At 35.9% G+C, this 22,080-nt stretch overlaps 1 protein-coding gene across 1 annotated transcript in view; it reads right to left on the bottom strand.

The window, feature by feature from the left end:
* LOC120425922 (uncharacterized) overlaps positions 1 to 22,080 on the bottom strand; it is a 169,574-nt gene that overhangs the window by 12,514 nt on the left and 134,980 nt on the right. Inside the window, exons 3-4 of the mRNA XM_039590542.2 lie at positions 16,307 to 16,387; positions 10,132 to 10,193 (exon numbers count right to left, since the gene is read on the bottom strand). Of these exons, the coding sequence (XP_039446476.1) occupies positions 10,132 to 10,193; positions 16,307 to 16,387 (143 nt within the window). The remainder of the gene's footprint in view (positions 1 to 10,131; positions 10,194 to 16,306; positions 16,388 to 22,080) is intronic.

The following is a 22,080-nucleotide window of genomic DNA, read 5'->3' as shown; positions in this document are numbered from 1 at the left end:
TTCGTTTGCGTGACTTGAATTGGTCGTGGACCCCAAAAGTCTCGTGCGCTAGAGGCGGTCCAAATCATGGAACGGAACGGAACATGTCCAGCCGGACACGGAGTTTAACACGCGCGCGCACTCATCAAATTTAAACGTTATAATTAAGTCGATTAATGAGGCGTCGGCTTCCCAAGATGGAATGGCTCATTTATCACCAGAGGGTGGTGGCGGCGACGACTCGTCAGGTGTGTTTTCAGGTGGTTAGCTTTTGGGGTACGACGATTAGTGGATTCAATCGGCGTGCAGCGTGCGCCGTGGTCAATCAAAAGAAAGGCAGTGGGGCTATAAAAAAGATTTATTAGACGTTACTATTGTAGGGAGTCGCGAGCTAAACTGTCTTGAACTGTGATGGCAAATGGACGCGAATTGGAAGGGTTGTACCTGTGAGCTGTTACGAGGGCGTTGCTTGCGTCCGTTTAATGGACTTGTTTACAAGTGGGTCCAATTAGGGTGCGTTGAAACCGTTTGAGAAAAACACAGCTCAATCATCGTGGTGTAAAAAATGTTTGCCTGTAATTTTACATCAAAACATAGAAATTTGGACAACAAGTGTGATAGGTGTTGCCAGAAAGTAGTTACTTTTGCCATTCCGTCCGAAAACTGCTTACTGTTGTCATTTTCGAGCGACGCAACGGCCTACTTTTAACTAACAAAAATAACAAAATGGAAAATTAATATCTTTCAAAACAAGTGCTGAAAAGTTCTGCTTGTTGCATAAACTACAATTTTTTGCTGTTAAAAATTTCTTTATAATTTTTTGATATAATCCATCGTTTTTAAGTTTTTTTTTTTACAAAAACTCAATTTCTAACAATTTGTATTTATTATTTTTGAGATTTTTTGATGTTTTTAAGGAGACCAAATCCGTAACTTTTGAGCTATATAGAAGTGGTCAAAATTGTTCCCACCAAGTTATGATTTTTTGAAAAAAAAAAAAAAAAAAAAACAGCGAAATCGAAAAACTGCAAATATTTCGCTGGCATCAAACTTTCGGTGGCTATATCTAGAAAACGAGAAACTTTATTTAAAAAAAATCTGCAAAGAACTTTTTGATTGCAATTTCAAATTTACATAACAAATGAGATAAAAAATGTATGTACAAAAATCACTTTTTTCAACAAATTATACTCGATGGCAAATTTTGTTTACTATACTTCTCCATGGCTCAAAAGGTCCCCTAAAACAAATAAAAAATTTCAAAAATACAAAATATAAATTATAGGAAGTTGAGATCTTGAAAAAAAAAGTTTTTTTCCGTGTACAGTCATGCCTCGGTTTAGCACCGCATAAGGGGGAAGCAAAATCGAGGCGTGCATAACTGAAGCACATAGCTTATGGGATTTGGGCTGTATGGGAGATGTTGGCTATAATCCTATGTAAAATCTAGAATCATAATTACTTGATTTTTTTTTACAAGAATTCGTACTTTTCCTGCATTTTGAAAATGCAATATTTCTCGAAAATGTTTTGAAATTTTGAGTATTTTTCCAAAAATACGTAGTTTTGAAAATTTTGAGAACTTTAAAAAAAAAACGTTCGAAATATATGAATAAAATACCGATCATTTAATACCCATACTTTAAAAAATATTAATTTTGATTAGTTTTTCGAAAATACGTAGTTTTGTGATAATTTGGAGCATTTTCAAAAAATTGCTTTTATTATATTCGAAATGTATGAAAAACTCCCGATCGTTTGATACCCATATTGTATAAACTGAAATTTTGAGTATTTTTTATAATTACAAAAAATGTTGTTATTACATTCGAAATGTATGCAAAACTCCCGATCGTTTGATACCCATAATGTAAAAACTGAAATTTTGAGTATTTTTTTTCGAAAATACGTAGTTTTGTGAAAAATTTTAGTATTTTCAAAAACTGTTGTTATTATATTGGAAATTTATGAAAAAATCCCGATTGTTTGATACTTATATTGTAAAAACTGAAATTTTGAGTATTTTTTCGAAAATATGTAGTTTTGTGAAAATTTTGAGTATTTTCAAAAAATGTTGTTATTACATTCGAAATGTATGAAAAAATCCTGATCGTTTGAAACCCATATTGTATAAACCGAAATTTTAAGTATTTTTTTTCGAAAATACGTAGTTTTGTAAAAAAATTGAGTGTTTTCAAAATATGTTGTATGAAATGTATGAAAAAAATCCCGATCATTTGGTACCCATATTGTGAAAACTGAAATTTTGAGTATTTTTTTTCAGAAAATACACTCAAACCCCGATGGTTTGACACCAACTGTTGTCAAACGAACGGGGTCACTTTTTAGTTTGACACCCCTTTTACACGGAGTTGTTTGTCTTTGACCAGCCAACGAAAAAGTGACCAACAACCGGGGGTTGAGTGTACGACCTTTGTGGAAATTTTGAGAGTTTAAAAAAAATATTTTACATTCAAAATGTATGAAAAAATTCCAATCATTTGATACCCATGTTGCAATAACAACAATTATGAGTATTTTTTCGAGAAACATTGCATTTTCAAAATACAGAAAAAATACGTATTTTTGTGAATATTTTCATGAAATTTTAATTTTAATAGATAGCTGACATGGACATGGAAGTATGGTCACAAATTTTGTCGCCCAGCTATGATTTTTTGAAAAAAAAAACTGCGAAATACGAAAACTGCAAATATTTCGCTGAAATCAAACTTCTGGTGGCCATATTTTGAAAACAAGACACTTAATTTAAAAAATCTGTAAAGAAATTTTGATAGCAAATTCAAATTTACATTAAAATTTAGGTCAACTAAAATTTATGTACGAAATTTATTTTTTTTCCAAAAATCAAAAATTATACTCGTCGACAAAATGTTTTTAACATACTTCGCCATGGCTCAAAAGTGGCGGGTGTTGGTCCCCTAAAACATTAAAAAAATCGAAAATAAAAAAATATAAATTTTGGGAAGCTGAGATCTTGCGAATTTTTTTATTTTTTTTTGAAATAATCTAATTTTATAACTCCCCTGTCAATAGGGAAGGCCCCACAAAGTTTGAGCCAAATAAAAAAATACAAAAAAATAAAACAAGAGTGAAATCAACTCAAAGTGCTCAAAATACCGTTAAAATGAAAAAAAAAAAAAAAAACAATCCGAGATTTTGGCGTCTATTGATTCCTTACACCATAACGCACCTCTGAGCAAAAAATGAAAACATTCACTGATACAGTTTTCGAGATACAGCCCTTTTAAGATGTTACATCCGATTTTCAATAAGAAAACCAAAACAAACTATACAATTTAAGCATTTCGAGATAATGATGAATTTTGCTTCATCTTACTATCAAGTATTTCTGGGTCAAGTTTCAGAAGGTTTTCCTGATGTAGTTCTCGAGATACAGCCATTTTAAAATGTTATTCCCGATTTTTCTATGCATAGAATCATGAAATCATGAAAATCCATAAAATCAAAACAATTTCGAAACTTTTAAGATTGTGCATTTCGAGATAATGATGGATTTTGCTTCATATGACTGTCCAGTATCTCTGGAAGAGCTTTATTGACACTTTTTGGATTGTTTTGCTCGGGGTCAGAGTTGCTGAATCTTCGAAAACCCGAGTCCGATTCGGATCTAGCAAATTTTTAACAACTTTGCATGGCAGTTGTTTGAGCAGTCGGTGGAGTCGGGTGTTTTTGAAAAAAAGCAGAAACCGGAGTCAGAGTCACTGCCTACATTGATGTTCTCAGCTGATCCAGGGGTCATTCCGAATATACCACCAATGGCACAAGCCCTTGCGGAATCGGATCGCTGTCCACCCGCGGCAACCCGTCACGCACAAGACCCAGCGACCTGATGGCCCACATTCCTGGCGGGCACGTTCGCTTGGTCCATCTACAGAGGGCCCATAAACAAACTCCACCGCCACGACGACAACAACAACTGCAACAACTGCCACAACGCTTTTCAATTAAAAATCTAATTACAATATTTTACCCTGCTTAATGTTGCCTGACTTACCTACCTAAGCCAAGTTAGACAGAGAAGTAGGGAGAAGGGTTCCATTCCAATAGCTTCTCCCATTTCTTCCCGGCTGGGTGGGCCCATTTTCCCTATCCACAGACCAGCACAGACAACAACAGGGCATTACAAACCGAAGAGAAAAAAACATTTTACGACTTTTCTCCTCTGTAAACATCACATTGGGCGTTTTGCATTGCACTCGGCAGTGAACAGCGAAGAAAAAATCGAGTAATTTTTGCACGATCGTGATCGCAGAAGGCCCTGCCATTCGATCGTGGGCTGATGTTCTTGGTAGGTGGTCAGCCGCGATCCAAGTAGGCGGTGGTGCGCACAGGTCCCTTTATAGGAAGCCCGAGGGGGGGAGACATTAGCCTGGGGGATGTGTCTCTGCTGTGGGAAGGGGTGTCCCACCCCCTCTTCGTGGAAGGTTTTAGGGATGGTCCGTTTTGGTAGAAACTTTGGGATTGAGTGAGGAGCTTGTATAAAAGAGTAGCTTGTATCAATCGAGTATCAAGATCACGGTAGAAAGATGGGAATGGAAAACCTTGTCTTCAAGTGTTGATTTTCCAGTTCCTTCTTCCAAAATCCTCATAAAGCGAAAGTGGAACGTGGTAAACCGCTTTTCCGGACATGTAAGCACCCATGTCAGCTGTCAAATTAAGCAGTGAAACTTGAATCTTGTCCAGATCTCTGTGGTCACGGTGACCATCCCTCGGGTACAGATTGTAAACAACTAGATCACGGCTTTGAACGGCCCTACAGGAACAGCAAGCGAAGGGTTTATTGTGCATATCATCATCATCATCAGCGTAGTAACGTAGTTTGAGGTTATTTCCCCCTCTCGGGGCAAGGCCCTACCCGGCTGATAAAGTAGTTGCTGCCGGGGTCTTCGCTGTACGTGTACGAGACGTTGTAACAGCGAATCGTGATTATGTAAGTCGAGTCTCAGAGAGATGTTGGAATGTTGGTCAGAAGGAAAACAAAGATCGTGGAGGCAAAGCCTGCTCCGATCGGAAGTCTGCACGTCTGCCGAGTTGTAAACATTAGCCTTTATTAGCTTGCATGCTCAGCAGGCTCTTAGTAGGCTGATGAATATTGATTATTGTGATTGAATTTTTGTATCTTGATCGACGATAAGCAGCCTGTACGAGCGCACGTGTTTCGTAATTTGTGGCCAGGCTTCAAACCCTTTGGTGGGCAGCAGCACAGAGTGAAAGCATCTAATGCGTGCTCAATTTGATGTAAATTATTAGCAAGCTGTGAGTGGCGTAGCCAGCAGTCAGTGGTGTGAACCATGTTTTCATCATGTTCATGCATGTACCCGGTCAGCTTAATAGGTTGGGCTTTGGGATGGCTGGATGAGCTAACGAAATTACCTAGATTACGGCGCTTGATTGAGGATGATGGATTTGTGTTATTATAATGTTGAAGGTTTCCAGGGCTTAATGAGCCATCAAGAACATTATGGTGAGATAATAGAATCAATCTTCTTGGTAATTTGTTGATATAAGATTGGTTTAAGAATTTGTTATACATTTTTACATCTTATCGTTCAAACAAACATTTTTTTTACTCAAAATCGGCATTTTTTGATATTTTTTTTCGAAAAATATTTATTTTTTGCAATCTACAAATATTTTAGGGTATATGACCCTATTTTAGACCTAATACCTATTTTGGACCTATTCCCATCGATAGAGTTATCTCAGCCCTTTAAAGTAGGATTTTACTGAATCCAACGAACAGAAAGTGTAAGCGGTTTTGTTTTGTAGCTTACCTCTAAATATTGTTTTATCGAAATAATATAATTTCTGGAATTAATATTTTCTGATTTATAATCTTGGATAGGCCCTTTGGTTTATCAAACCAAGTTTTTTTTATGTGTGCGAATTGCCGCCGCACGCCGCAATTCGAGTTGTCAAAATTTCAACCAATCAGAGTTTGGGTCCAAATTAGGTACATTTATGGCTCTAAAATACATTCAATACGTTCAAAATGCATCGATATTTTTTACAGAAAATTGGCTAAATAATTTTCAATTTTCAATTGTATTCCTTGTTAAGCATAAATTAGACTACAAAACAATAAACCGTTCCCGAGAACGAGGCGAAATATGTTGATGATTTGCATAGTAGGTCCAAAATAGGAACATATACTCTATGAAGGAAAAGCAACCCTGTAAAAAATATTTCAAAAACAGTGACTGCAGTCCGATAAAGAAATTAAACTCAAATTAGGATTTTTCTAGAATTTTTTTTGCAGGATTGCATTTTTTCAAAACTTAAATGTTCAGTTTTTTTTTCACCTCAAAACGTTTAGGGACCATCCATAAACCACGTAGACACTTTAGGGGGGGGGGGGTATGGCGATTGTCCACGCTCCATACAAAAAAGATTTTTTTTGTATGGACAATTGTCCACGAGGGGGGGGGGGGGTCGAGATTACCAAAAAAGTGTCCACGTGGTTTATGGATGGTCCCTTACAGTCATGCACCGCATATGGGGGATGCAAAACCGAGGCGTGCATAACTGAAGCACAGAGCTTATGGGATTTTGGCTATGTGGGAGACATTTGCTATAACCGAATGAAAAATCATGCAAACATCAAAAAGTTATAGTATTTTGAAATCGGGATGATGGTATTATAGTTACATGAAAATTAAAATCAAAATATTTGTTATTGCAATATGGGTATCAAATTATCATGTTTTTGTCATACATTTCAAATGTCATTTTTTTAAATACTGAAAATTTTCACAAAGCTATGATTTCCGAAAAAATGCACATAATTTCAGTTTTTTGGAATATTCGTATAAAATGATTGAGATTTCGTCATACATTTCAAATGTAATAACAGTTTCTTTGAAAACACTCGAAATTTTCACAAAACTTCGTATTTTCGATAAAATACTAAAAATTTCAGTTTTTTGCAATATGGATATCAAATGATCGGGACTTTTTCATATATTTGGAATGTACTAACAACATGTTTTTGAAAATAATTTTTTTTAACAAAACTACGTGTTTTCGAAAAAAATTCTCCAATTTTCAGTTTTTCACAATATGGGTATCAAATGATCAAAACAATTTCATACATTTCGAATGTAATAGCAACTTTTTCTGAAAATTCTAAAAATATCACAAAACTACCTATTTAAAAAAAAAACACTCAATATTTCAGTTGGGTAACAAATGATCGAAATTTTTTCAAACATTTAGAATGTAATAAATTTTGAAACTTTGAAATTTTTAGGGATTTCTTCATACATTTCAAATGTAATAAATTTTTTTTTGAAAACACTCGACATTTTCACAAAACTACATATTTTTGATAAAATACTCAAAATTTCAGTTTTTTGCAATATGGATATCAAATGGTCGGAACTTTTTCATACATTTGGAATTTTCTAACAACATGTTTTTTTGAAAATACTCAAAATTTTCACAAAACTTCGTGCCTTTGACAAAAAATTCTCCAAATTTCAGTTTTTCACAATATGGGTATCAAATGGTCAAAAAGATTTCATACATTTCGAATGTAATAGCAACTTTTTCTGAAAATTCTAAAAAATCACAAAACTACGTATTAAAAAAAACACTCAATATTTCAGTTGGGTAACAAATGATCGAATTTTTTCAAACATTTAGAATGTAATAAATTTTGAAACATTGAAATTTTTAGTATGTTTAAAAATATACGTAGTTTTGTGAAATTTTCGAGCGTTATAAAAAAAATGTTATAGCTTTCGAAATTTATTAAAAAATCTCGATCATTTAATATCTATATTGAAAAACTGAAATTTCGAGCATTTTTTTTGAAAATACGTAGTTTTGTGAAAAATTTTAGTATTTTCAAAATACTGTGTTATAACATTCGAAATGCATGAAAGAATCCCGATCGTTTGATACCCATATTGTAAAAAAACTAAAATTTTTAGTATTTTTTTCAAAAATGCGTAGTTTTGTGATTTTTTTGAGTATTAAAAAAAATAATATCATTCGAAATGTATGAAAAATCCCGATCATTTGATACCCACATTGCAATAACAATAATTTTGAGTATTTTTTCGAGAAACATTGCATTTTCAAAATACAGAAAAACTACGTATTTTTGTGAAAATTAGTTTTCGATACTATAGCTGAACAGTTCAATTTTTCTGCACTCATTTCAGTGCTGAAAAGTAGAACTGTTTAGCACTGGTATTGAAAGGTATTAATTTTTCATTCTAATGTTATTTTTGGCAGAGAAATGTAGACCGCATCGAGAGTAGAAGTAGAGAATGACGGGAAAAGTAAGATGCTTCACGACGGATTGAAAAAAGTAATTTGATTTTTGAAAATTTGTCTGAAAATATGTTGGATTTTCCCAACAATTATTTTTTTATCAAACAGTACCAGAGTTTGTATCATCTTAAACTTTTGCGCAAATAGGCTTTTTACAGTCCCGTGAAACATATAAAGAAATCGAAAATAGTAAAAACAAGAAAAAGTGTCATGACTTTGCCGAAGTCACCAAATCGATCAGCAAATCGCTTCTCAAGATACAGATATTTTTTTTAACTCGCATGCCCATTTTTATGACCAGTCCGAAAAAATGTATGTAACTAATGATGCAAAATGGTTTTTTTTAGAAAAAGTTAAAAAAATACAAAGAAAAGTCGATTTCTGAAAACGATTTTAGCAAACCATGAAAAAAAGTAAAAGTAAATTTAATTGATGCCAGAAAATCCTTACAAAATCGAATTCGAGTGACCGTTTTTAAATTGACGAATATAAAAATTTGCAAAGTCAAAAGTATCGTATAAACAAACATTTTAAAATATTTTGAGAAAAGTATGTTTTGTTCAAAACATTGAAAATAACCAGGCATTTTTTTTATGGCACAAAGAAATGTTAATAATAAGGTCATCCAACCACGTGGAAACTAAAGAAAGAAGGGGGAGGGGGGGGGGATTCCCAAAAAAGTGTCCACGTAGTTTATGGATAGTCCCTAACTATTAAATGAGAGTGAGAGGTGAGATTTGTGTCACAGTTTTTAGGGGAATTATTCGATTTGTAGAAAATTCTATTCTTTTTAAAAAGTTCAAAGAAAAGTTGTTCAGAGTTAATTAAGAAAAACTTTAATAAAAATCAAAGTTTAAAAAATTATAAACGTTTACTCAATTTATCATTATTTAAAATAAAAAACTTTATTGAATTATTTTTATAACGACAATATGAACAAAAAAGAGCAGTGCAATAATTTATTAAGAAAATTTGGCCCATTAATAGTCAAAATTAGTCGAAACGCCATTTTGGTCGCCATCTTGGATTACATATTCCTAGTGATGTAAGAGAATTTTTGGGCCATATTTCAGTTAAACTACTCAAAATTAGACAGAGATAATTTTTATTAGTTATAAGATTATCCAGAACTTCTGATAGTCCGGTCTGGACTGTATTATAATATGCAGAATTCTATATTAAATTTTCAAAAGGTCTTATCTGCATAGGAAACCTATGACTGATATGTGGTTTTGAAAATTTACTCTAGAATTATTTAAATTTGTAGCAATGCCCAATTCACACCTCGTCGTGGTTGCACTCTCCGGCTAATCTAGCTGTATTCCTAACCTTACGACCTGTACCGGCCGCGACCCCACTAAAATGACCACTGTGACCTCCCCCGTGCCAAGCTGAACCGGACAGATGCGCTGCATGATGACGTAACGGAACCACTTGGACAGACCTCGCCGCATGGTTCTTTCTTTCCCACCGTACACGGTCTGGCGGGTGTTTAAATTGAGTTTTAATTTTTAAACAAATCTTTTCACAAACTGTATCGCAACAGCCGTTAGAACTTAGAACTTTTCCCGGCGGCCCCGTGACGGACCGAGCCAGGGAACGGTCCGCTGATAATTTTTTGTTCGAGGTTATACGACCACGATCAACTCGCGCAAGTCACGATCGATGATTGGGTTTGGTTTGGTTTGGTCCCCCTGGGTCGATCCCACAGCGCACAAGGTAAGGGAAAAAACGCTTTGTTCTTATTATTTGGGCTCATTGATTCGCGGTCAGTTTTCACAAGTTCTGACAAAAATCGTACAGGAAAATCAAGTTCACAAAACTCACCGTGGAGGGCAGGCGCACAGGGGTTGGGTGTAGTTGAGCCGGACGTAGACAGCGTTGCAGACCTGCGAGAGAGAAAAAAGAAAGGGATGCACACAAAAAGTTAATCGCTTTTTGAGGTTAGGTTCTATGATCGACACGTGCGTCCGGGTTTGGAGATCAAGAAACGCGGAAATTCTGGACAATTTGGTCGGGTGCCCCCCCCCCCCGGACGAGAGTTGGTTCAGTAACGGTTTTGGATGGATTTTGCGACCGCGGGTCGAAAATTGACTCATTAGCATTCGGAGTAATCTCGGTGAATTTATTTTTGCTCCCTAACCCTTCTCTTCCTCTGGAGCTTATATTCAGCAACTCTCCACGAAAACAGCCGAAATAATTAGACCCGTATTTTGTTTTGTTTGGCCATTAGGGTGACCTACGTCATGTTAGGGTGGTCCGAAAAATGGCTATTTTCGTAGATTTTCGCAAAAACCACGAAAACGAAAACGGGAAAAAATCGTTAGGGTACCAAAATTTTCGTAATTGCAATACGCAACTTTTGGTATCCTAACATGTATAGGTCGCTGAAATTTTCAAGTTATCGCAATTTTAGTGAAAAGTCGATTTTTGCCGTTTTCGTCGTGACCTACAAAAGAGCATTTTAAGTTTTCATTTGATCTTTTCAAATATAATGCTAGATATTTGAAACTGTTGACCATTTTTCCTTAAAAGCCTTTTTAATACCCTTTCGTTTGCTCTCAAGACAGCTAAAATCGGATGAAATGGCGCGGAGTTATGATTTTTTTTAAAATGTGGTTTTTGCTAAAATCGACGATAATTACCATTTTTTGGGCCACCTTAACACGGTGTAGGTCACCCTAATGGCCAAACAAAAAAATACGGGTCTAATTATTTCGGCCAAGGAACCCCCAGAATTTTGAGCCCGATTTCCCTTGTTCAGAGGATCATTTCGATTAACGTTTGTTCAGCGATAACTTTATTCTCTTGATTTATGTTTTTTTTTCATTAATTTTACATATTTTTAAATAAATGTATTATGCTTAGTTTTGTTTATTGGATGTAAAAGGCCTGTTCTACCACAATCAATCATTATTTTTTGTCTATTTGATTTTTTTTTAATTTTTCAAGCCACTTTCTCGACTTTTGAGTGATTTTTTTTTTCACTTTAAATGGAATTATTAGCATTTAAATTGCTTAAACCTAAACATTCCCTGAACATTGTAACTATAAAATGACTCAGTTGTTCTATGCAATTAAAATAATAAAAAAACATAATTTTTCACAAAATTGCGTTTCTGAAAAAAACAACTCCTACTCCTTTTTTTCAATTATGGTTAAAAAATATCAGAAATATCTCATAGATATCAACAGAAACTGTCTTTTTTTAATATTCCAAATATTCAAAAAACTACGCATTTTCGGATCGGAAATTTCTTATAGATATCGATAGCCAGAGCATTTTTTGAAATACCTTAAGGATTCACAAAACTGTTTACTTAAAAAAAATTATGTGTTTGTAATATGGGTATAATTAAATGATTGATTTCTTATAGATATAGATAGTAAAAGCAATATTTCTAAAAAGATCTAAATAAAACTACGTTTTTATGAAAAAAAAATACTTTTATTTAATGTTTTTGCAATATTTGATCGAGTTCCATGATCGGGAATTTCTGAAAGATTTTGATAGTCAGTTCATTTATTTTTGAAAATACTCAAAAATTGTACTAAGCTTTTTATTTCAAAAAATACTAAAATTTGCTGGTTTACTAAAAAAAACTGAAATTTTTCGATTTTGTAATATGGATATCAAATGATCGTTAATAAAAGCATAATTTTTCAACTTTAAATTATCATAAAATTCTCATTTTCAAACAAAATAATCTTTTGTTCTGTTTCTGCAATAAGGTTTGAAATGGTCGCAAATTTCCCGTGCATTTAATACTGATATAACAAAGACTTAAAGTCTGGGAGCTTTTTTTTTAAAAAAAAAACGAAATTCCTGATAATTTGATACCCATATTACAGAAACAACAAATTTCTGTTTTTTAATCACTTAGTTTTGTCAAAATGTAGAGACTTGATTTTACTATTGAAATCTATGAGAAATTCTCGATCATTTGACACCCAGATTACAAAAACATAAAATTCAATTATTTTTCGAAAATACGAAGCTTTAAATTTTTTTGTGTTTTTTGAAATTGCCTTTACTATCCTTATCTATGAAAAGTGTTCGATCATTTGAGACTCATATTGTTTTTTTTTATTCGCTAATTTATTTTTACAAGGTCCTCTTCGGTACCGAGACCTGGTTAGGACCGGGGATCAAATACATAAAATAAAAAAACAAAAATACACTACGGCAGGAGTTAATCTACACCGAACTTACGGGACATGGTGCCGACCACCCTTTCCTGGTCCGAGCGGGTCTTGCAACTCCTCAGCCGCGCGGTAAACTCGTAGAACATTTTCCACAGCTCCCCGAGGAACATCTTCCACAGCTCCTCCGTGCTGTAAAGCACCTCGTCTCCTTTCGCCTTGGGTTGGCCACCGGCACCAGGGCCAGTGTTTCCTTGGCTGCTTCCTGCATCAGCTGCGGATTGTGGGTCTGTTTTATCCGGGATCGGGACCGGAACCGGCAGCGGAGGGAAATCCGCCGCGGAGAACGACGGTACAACCGGACTCTGTTTGTCCTTCTTCCATGCTGGCGGTTTCGGCTTGGACGCCTGCTGCCGCGACTGGATGAACTGCGCACGTTTGGGGCAACTACGGTCCAGACCCTCGTGAGATCCAGAGCAGTTAACACACTTTTTGGATTGAGTTACGTCGTCTTTACACTGTTCCGTTTTGTGGAATCGCCCACAGTTGTTGCATCGGCTTTTAAGAAAACAATTCTTGGCTCCGTGTCCCAGGCGGAGGCAATTCCTGCACTGGGTCACGTTGGGTTGCGTATTCCGGTAGGCCTCCCATCGGACGATGACTGGTCCCATTTTCTTAATTACACTCAGCTTATTGAGGTTCGTGTGTCCTTTGGGAAAGAAGACAATGTAAGGGGTTTCACCCGCGGTGGACTTTTCCTTCCGCTTGATGGCCTTCACATCCAAAACATCAAGGTTATGGTCCTCCTTGAGTCGATCCTTGATAATCTCCACATCCACCTCTGGGAGTCCTCGCAGAACGACCCGGTGGGATCGTTCACTTCGTCGATCGTGCGAATAGAATTGCACTTTGTACTGAAGCAGCAGCTCTCGAACGGTGTTAAATTCCTCCACGGAAAAACACGTCACTTTGATTCCGCTCCGGGTCAGCTTGTACTCCGGTTTCACTTTGCACAGGGCCATTAAATCCAGAAATCTGTTAAAGCCCAAGTTCGTTACCACCAGAGGTGGTTGCTTTTGTTTACCGGCAGATTTTTTGGGTTCTGGAACCGCCGGGGCGTCTCCTCCTCCTGCTGCACTGGCATTGTTGTTGTTTTTGTCGCCCGCTAGCGCGCTGAATTTGTTGCTGTTGAGCAGGGTCTTCTCAACTTTTTCTCCTTCGATGACGATTCCAGTGACCTCGCTGGTCTTCTTCCGCTTCTTATTCCCTCGGACGGGCCGAAAATCTTCCTCCTCGGAGGATTCCTCCACCTCCATCCGTCAAAAACTTCCAAGCACGCGAGATGACAACACGAGCAAAACACGTCTTAACTTGTCGCTGGTTGGCGACTGAGTGAGACTCATATTGTAAAAACTGAAAATTTGCATTTTTTTTTCAAAAATACTTAGTTTTGTTACAAATTAAAAATCTCTCATAAACAGCAGGATTTTGAAAATGTGATATTTGCAAAATGAACGTATTGCTTAAAAAAGTATTGTGGTAATAAACATAGAAAGTTTAGATTATGATTATAGTCATGCCTCGGTTTAGCACCGCATATGGGGGATGCATAACCGAGGCGTGCATAACCGAGGCACAGAGCTTATGGGATTTTGGCTATATGGGAAACATTGGCTTTAATCGTACGAAAAATCATGCAAACATCAAAAATTTATAGTGTTTTGGAATCGGGATGATGTCAGCTATCCATTAAAATTATTATTTCATGAAAATTTTCACAAAATACGTATTTTTCCTGTCTTTCGAAAATGCATTTTTTTTTCTCTAAAGAAACCAAAAATATATTGTTATTGCAATATGGGTATCAAATGATCAGGTTTTTTCATACATTTTGGATGTAATAACAAATTTTTCAGAAAATACTCAAAATTTTCACAAAACTACGTCTTTAAAAAAAAAAATCCAAATTTCAATTTTTACAATATGGGTATCAAACGATCGGAATTATTTCATACATTTCGAATGTAATAACAAAATTTTTAGAAAATACTCAAAATTTTCACAAAACTACGTATTTTCGAATAAAATACTCAAAATTTCCTTTTTTACAATGTTGGTATCAAACGATCGGGATTTTTTTTCATACATTTCGAATGTAATAACATTTTTTTTGAAAATACTCCAATTTTTCACAAAACTACGTATTTTCTAAAAAAATACTCAAAATTTCCGTTTTTACGATGTGGGTGTCAAACGATCGGGATTTTTTCATATATTTCGAATGTAATAACAATATTTTTTGAAAGTACTCAACATTTTCACAAAACTACGTATTTTCGAAAAAAATACTAAAAATTTCCGTTTTTTCAATGTGGGTATCAAATGATCAGGATTTTTTCATACATTTCGAAAGTTATTGAAAAAATGAAAATACTCAAAATTTTCACAAAACTACGTACCCATATTGTAGAAATTGTAATTTTGAGTATTTTTTTTTCGAAAAAAAGTTTTGTGAAAATTTGGAGTACACAGAAAAAAATCAATTCTCGTAATCGTGAATTAAGTTCACGAATGTGAGAACCACGAAGGAATTTATTCATGAGTATGGTGCATTTGCGCTATAAACGTGAATGTGTTCCTTCTTGGTATAACAACAATATATTTTTGGATTCTTTAGAAAAAAAAATGAATTTTCAAAATATAGGAAAAAAATACGTATTTATGTGAAAATTTTCATGAAATAATAATTTTAATGGATAACTGACATCATCCCGATTCCAAACACTATAATTTTTTGATGCTAGCATGATTTTTCATACGATTAAAGCCAATGTCTCCCATATAGCCAAAAACACATAAGCTCTGTGCTTCAGTTAAGCAATGGGCCGTGCTTAACCGTGGCAGCTGAACGGTGCAAAACCGGGGCAGTGCAAAACCGAGGCGTGCAAAACCGAGGCATGACTGTATAGCCTAAAGGACAATCCATCAACCACGTGGACACTTTTTTTTGGAATCTGGATTTGGAAATTTTTTAATATTTGTAATATCGCCAATTAATTAAAAGATTTTAATTTCCTTTTTTTATACGAATTGATTGAATTTATAATTATTCGAAAAAATCGCCAGCCGAGGGTTACCCCCCAAAGCAAACCCTCCTCCCCGGCATTTCTCCATCTTCCCCGTCGCCTGTTCTATTTGGCATGTTTGCTCGGTTCCAATTGCATGCAATTACGCGCTCGATCGCGAGTTGAAGCAAAAATTCAAACAAATCATTTCCTCCCATTTCTTGCCTGCCTCGCCCGCGTTGGCGGCCAATGTTTTCGGGATCACTTCTAACCTACTTTTAAAGCCGGCAATTTTCCGCGATCGCTTGCGCAGCAAGCCATGGCCGGGCAAAAACTTTGGCGTAGGTCAGATCGGCCTCCACCGCCGCCGCAATAGCCTACTTTTTTCGAACTAATTTCGCACAAACTCTGGTGATCGTGTTTTGATTCGGAATGGGTTTTTTTTTCTGAAAATCTTCCGCTTATCGCGCGAAGATCCGCCGCAAGATGGTGTGTGTGTGTCAATGAACCCTTAATTACAGCAGCGTCTTAAAATCCGTCGGACCTGTAATAGTAGGCTGGGGTTTGGCGTGTTGGGGCCAATTTCAAACACGTGCTGGCGGCTCGGGGATCTACGCCAGTAAGCCACTGTGGCTAATTTTTTTTCGCGCGGTTCCGAAATTGCAACCTTGGCGCGCGGCTTCGTGAACCAGTTATTAGCAGATCCCCGGGTAATGGGCACCTTCGTTCTTCACACTCTATCGCGCACCGCTAGTTAAAACCTCTCGCAAATGTGGCGGAATTTTTGGACTCACCTGCTGAATCGCGCACTCCGGCAGGAAGTAGATGTGCTGATTGTGGGGATAGTAGTGGTACTTGGTGGGAGCCAGGCCGACCTGTGGAAAAAGAAAAAAAAAACACGCAAAGGTTAGATTTTGTTGGTTAAACTATGTTTTAGGTATAATCTATTTTTTCTGTGAAAATTACGGGGCGAAACCGCCAATGGGAGTTTAAATATCGTAATTTTGTTGCCCGCAGTGTTTATTTACATTTCGATTCTTCCCCGGTGGTCATTGTACTCCCGGCCGTCTAGCTGCAAAAGGTGCGAAATATTTGCTTGGCTTAACAGAAAAATTACATGACTTAAAAATTCGAAAGCACCGGTCTGCTCAAGCCATTAGATAAGACGTTAGTCGAAAACAGTTACGAAATTCGCATTATGAGTTCATCGAACTACGCTAGGAGGTGAGGTCGGGTTAGGCGCCCAAGCTGTCACTTTGAGTTCCGGAAGCCGGGCGCGATCATCAACAAAAACTACAACGCCGACACTAATCTGTGTTGACCCCGCGGGGAGCGGTCCGACCACCAATGACGAAGAAGGGTTGCAAAGATCTGCAAAACAAAGCAACCCGGCGCGGCGATTGACAGCTGCGCTGGTTGATTGATGGAACTGGCCGGATGATCCAAGGAGCCCGATCTCTCGCGTGAGGGGGCTTAACACGGGGGGCAGTTCAGCGAGATAATTAATTAATGAGTGATGGTAAACATAGATATTAGACGGGGTAGAAGCAGATCAGAAGGGGGTGTTTTGGTTTTCACCTGGTGCGTGATGATAACCTGTTAGGAGGGGCGCGTGTTAGGCTACCGTAGAGCGGCGTAAAACTTCGACTTCTGCTCTTCAAAAAGACCCAACTTGATCGACTTCGCTATCGATTTTATACGGAAAAGAGTTTCATCTAGGATTTTCAAACCCAGAATGTTGGAGAAACGAGTATTCTTTGGTTAAATTTACTAACATTTTAGTTGAATTTACCAATGCTTATGTGCCAACCGAAACTGACAGCCCAAATCAAAATGACAGCAATAAGTACTGGCAACAAAATATTTCAACTGATTTTTTTTATTTTTTTTTTTTTTTTTTTTTTTTTTTTTTTTTTTTTTTTTTTTTTTTTTTTTTTTTTTTTTTTTTTTTTTTACTGAAAGACTAGCTGGATCAGTATTTGAATGATTTGACAGTTACAGTCTAGACTCGATTATACGAAGGCATCGGAAAAATTTCAGTTCGAATAATCGAATCACAAAAAATGGACTACGCTTAAGTGATTTAGAATTTTTGAATCCAAGATGGTGGCCAATATGGCGATAACAAAATAGTGAAAAAATCAACAAAATAGTGAATTTCATGATTCGAACTTCGGTTTTTTTTTTGTATTTCTGTATTTTTGTATTTTTGTATTTTTGTATTTTTGTATTTTTGTATTTTTGTATTTTTGTATTTTTGTATTTTTGTATTTTTGTATTTTTGTATTTTTGTATTTTTATATTTTTGTATTTTTGTATTTTTGTATTTTTGTATTTTTGTATTTTTGTATTTTTGTATTTTTGTATTTTTGTATTTTTGTATTTTTGTATTTTTGTATTTTTGTATTTTTGTATTTTTGTATTTTTGTATTTTTGTATTTTTGTATTTTTGTATTTTTGTATTTTTGTATTTTTGTATTTTTGTATTTTTGTATTTTTGTATTTTTGTATTTTTGTATTTTTGTATTTTTGTATTTTTGTATTTTTGTATTTTTGTATTTTTGTATTTTTGTATTTTTGTATTTTTGTATTTTTGTATTTTTGTATTTTTGTATTTTTGTATTTTTGTATTTTTGTATTTTTGTATTTTTGTATTTTTGTATTTTTGTATTTTTGTATTTTTGTATTTTTGTATTTTTGTATTTTTGTATTTTTGTATTTTTGTATTTTTGTATTTTTGTATTTTTGTATTTTTGTATTTTTGTATTTTTGTATTTTTGTATTTTTGTATTTTTGTATTTTTGTATTTTTGTATTTTTGTATTTTTGTATTTTTTTATTTTTGTATTTTTGTATTTTTGTATTTTTGTATTTTTGTATTTTTGTATTTTTGTATTTTTGTATTTTTGTATTTTTGTATTTATGTATTTTTGTATTTTTGTATTTTTGTATTTTTGTATTTTTGTATTTTTGTATTTGTGTATTTTTGTATTTTTGTATTTTTGTATTTTTGTATTTTTGTATTTTTGTATTTTTGTATTTTTGTGTATTTGATGTTGCTGGAGATGTTTATTTTTTTAATTTTAACGAAGAAGATTCGCTTCCGTGAAGGGCTAAGGAGTTGTAGTCGATGATGTCGATCGCTAATGAGCAATTAGTCGCGCACGTGTCAGTTTTATGCTTTCACCGGGCTCCGCCAGGAGGCGGCTAATGACCACGTGGTTACACCGTGTTTTGCCTCAATCATGCAAATGTGCGAAAAAGGATGACTGCAATCATCGTGGCCTACTTCGCGGGTGATCACCAACAATTACCCCGCAGATTACTCAATAACCGCGGCACGTGGTTGACCTTGCAGAGAGAGAGATTGCGGATCAGGTCACGCAAGATCGACATAACCGGGCTACCGTGGTCCACCCACATCGCTGTACACCCGCAATTATCCGATCCGGATCACCCGCACAGATGGAAAGCCACGACCTCGCGGCTTATCCAGTAACCTCCTTTCACCCGAGGTAGTATCGTCTTGGTCCGGACCGGATCGACAATAAGAACGTGTCAAAGTCATCAACCTTCGATCGATCCCCACCGACGTGTCTTCTGGCGTGGAGACCTTCAATTATGTCCAGTCGGTCGTCGCCTCCTACGATGGCGCCGACACTTGGTCGCAGGTTCGTGCTCTCTTGGCGTATTTGATTCAAAGATTACAAGATATCAAGATGGCCAACTCTTTAAGAGGCAGAGCCATCCGTTAGGTTTGTACTTAAACGTTTTCATAACCAAAAATATGTCCACAAGCCTCAACTGCGACAAGCCAGCACCACCCCGACCACTTGCACAGATCTTCAACGGTGGTCAACGCAGAATCAATCAACCCGGTCCCCGGCGGGTCCACGACGACGGTGCCGGAGATGATTCACATCTTTTGACCACCATGACCACCTACTGCCAGAGGAGTAGGCTATTGATTATTGAGTGTATGAAAAGTGAAAAGCGTTCCGCAAACACTTTGAAAGGTTGGCTGCAAAAAAGAAACAGCCACGCCCGCTTTTCCCCCCTGTCCGTCTTTTGAATGTCAGAGTTCTGGAGAACTGGGTTGCCCTTCGGGACTTATCTACCAGCACTGGAGCGATTGATCTCGCTCGGACCGTTTCATTAGTTCGCATCAAAGACGGGCGCCGAGCGTTAGCGTGTTTGCATGCAAGTTTCGCGTGTTGCGCGGCCAGCGTTAGTTACACCACGCGGATCATCACTTTGTACAAAACACGCGGAATGACAGATGGCGTGCTGGTCGCAAGTACCGACAAGTAGGCGGGCTGGCGGTACCTGGCGCGGGAAATGGGTTACTGGGATGGGTTGGTTTTTGTTTTGCTAATAGTCGAGTGTTCGGTGAGCTTGCGAAAATAAAGGAAAGAGTCAAGTACGGGGGTTTGTGCATGTTGTGGGTAAACTGTTTTGCATGAAGCTTGAAAGCTGCCAATTTCGAGCTTGTACTTGTTTATTCCCTTGATGCAAAGTGAACTCATTGTCCTAGTTTTTGATTATAGATACTACTTCCTGAACAATTAATCATCGGCAATTAGAGGTTGATTTCTGTGTAACGGCCATGTTCCAGGGTCAAACGATTACGGCGCGAGAAATAAATCCTACTCCACACACTGCTGTCTTCATATCCAGCGCGTTTTGAGCCCAGAGGGCTCTATAATTGAAAAGTTTTCACTTCCTGCGAGTTTGCCAGAGCCGTTGCGAATTTTAATCACGGCGCGAATAATCGATGGTGATGATGGTGCCTGGTGGTCGACGCCAAGATCCAACACAGCACATGCGCAAAATGACCGGAAAACAATAAATACTGCCAGATCTTCGTGGCCAATCGCCACACGTGTGTGCGTTGACCCTTGGCCTTCTGGCCTGGAGCGATTTGCATGCTTTGGAGAAGGTTATTAGCTCAGAACAGTGGAATAGATTTAAACTTATCAAGAAAAAAGATTGAAATAAAAAAAACTTCTGCAGGGAAATATATATTTAACTATTTTAAAATTTTGAAAACAGTTGATTGTTTTTAAAAGTCTTTCTTGGAGTTTAAAATTTTCTCAAAAGATTGGGAGCAATAAAATTAATGTAATTTAAACTTAACATTACAAGAAACAGTCGCAAGAAATACCTCTAGAAAGCCAAATTGCACCACTTTTCGAAAATAAATACGTGGACTCAACACACACGTTGAACTAATTTGATATACATTTAACAAGCACTCAAGGACTCAACAAGCTTGAAATTTGAGTTCAAGCGTTTCCCTTAATCCAAAAATAATGACAAATGAACTTATTATTATCTTTATCAATCCGATTATTCGATCAGATAAAAACTAAATTAATGTAAATTAATTCTCAGACTTTCACCATTTTTTTTTTTAAATGTAGCAAGTTAAAACAGTGTGCGTACTCAAATAGTAGTTTATGCAACAAGTTGCAAAAATAGGATTTTTTCAGCACGAGTCGTACATTTATCCAACGAGGTTCACCGAGTTGGATAAATACGAAGAGTGCTGAAAAAATCAAGTTTTGCAACGAGTTCCATACAACATTTTTTGCAATTCCAAAAAACACACACTGAGTGAAATTTTATGTCAAATTTTCATGTATTTTGTCAATAAATCGCTTAAATCAAAAAAAATGTTGAAAAGTGTTACTTTTCGAAACAAGTGCTGAAAAGTTCAACTTTTCAGCACCAATTTGAGTGCTGAAAAGTAGAACTTTTCAGCATTTATTTTGAAAAGTGTTGCTATTCGATTCTGTTATTTTTGGTACAGAAAAGTAGGCTATTTCGTCGTTCAAGAATGACAGGAAAAGTAAGTAGTTTCACGACGGAATTGCAAAAAAAAAAATTACAAAACACCGTATTTTTGAAAATACTTTAATGTTGAACTTTGCAATCGAATTTGAATCCTCGAACGGTGCAACAGGATTTTTATTGTAAAAAACCCAAATTTGCACAGTATCGTAACCGAAAAAAAAATTAACCGAATTTTTGTTGTACGATGAAAAATAATTTCATTATCGAATTCCGGTAATGTTTTACCGAATTCGGTGACTTTCGGTTTACTGAACTGTTCAGCAATTGAAAATTTTGGTAAAATTTACCGAATTCGGTAAAAAATCTAAGTGTGTAAAAATGCTCAAATTGCTACAATATGCTGTAATTTTTAAATTACTCGATTTTTACAATTTGCATTACGGGTAAAAAAATGGGTATGAAACGACGCAAATTTTTGTTTAGTTTTCAATTAACCAGAGTTTGAGATACAAAATTCAAAAATTTTAATAGAAAAACCGATTTTTTGAAAATCATATTTTTAAATAATTACCACGATTGACGTGGTTTAAAGAACGCCATTTTTTGCCAAAAAAAATACTAAAATAATCAAATTTTAACAAAAAACTAACTTAATCCACCTATGTGGTTGATGCCTTCCTCACTTTTTACCAACAATGGGTAATATGAGTGGTTTGGACACATATTTCAGTTATTTTTTTTAGGTCCAGAAAAATAAGTACACAGATATAACT

The sequence above is a fragment of the Culex pipiens genome, chromosome 3, assembly GCF_016801865.2.
Source record: "Culex pipiens pallens isolate TS chromosome 3, TS_CPP_V2, whole genome shotgun sequence".
NCBI lineage: Eukaryota > Metazoa > Arthropoda > Insecta > Diptera > Culicidae > Culex > Culex pipiens.
Note: the sequence above shows the minus strand (reverse complement) of the source record. Positions and strands in the feature narration are given on the sequence as shown.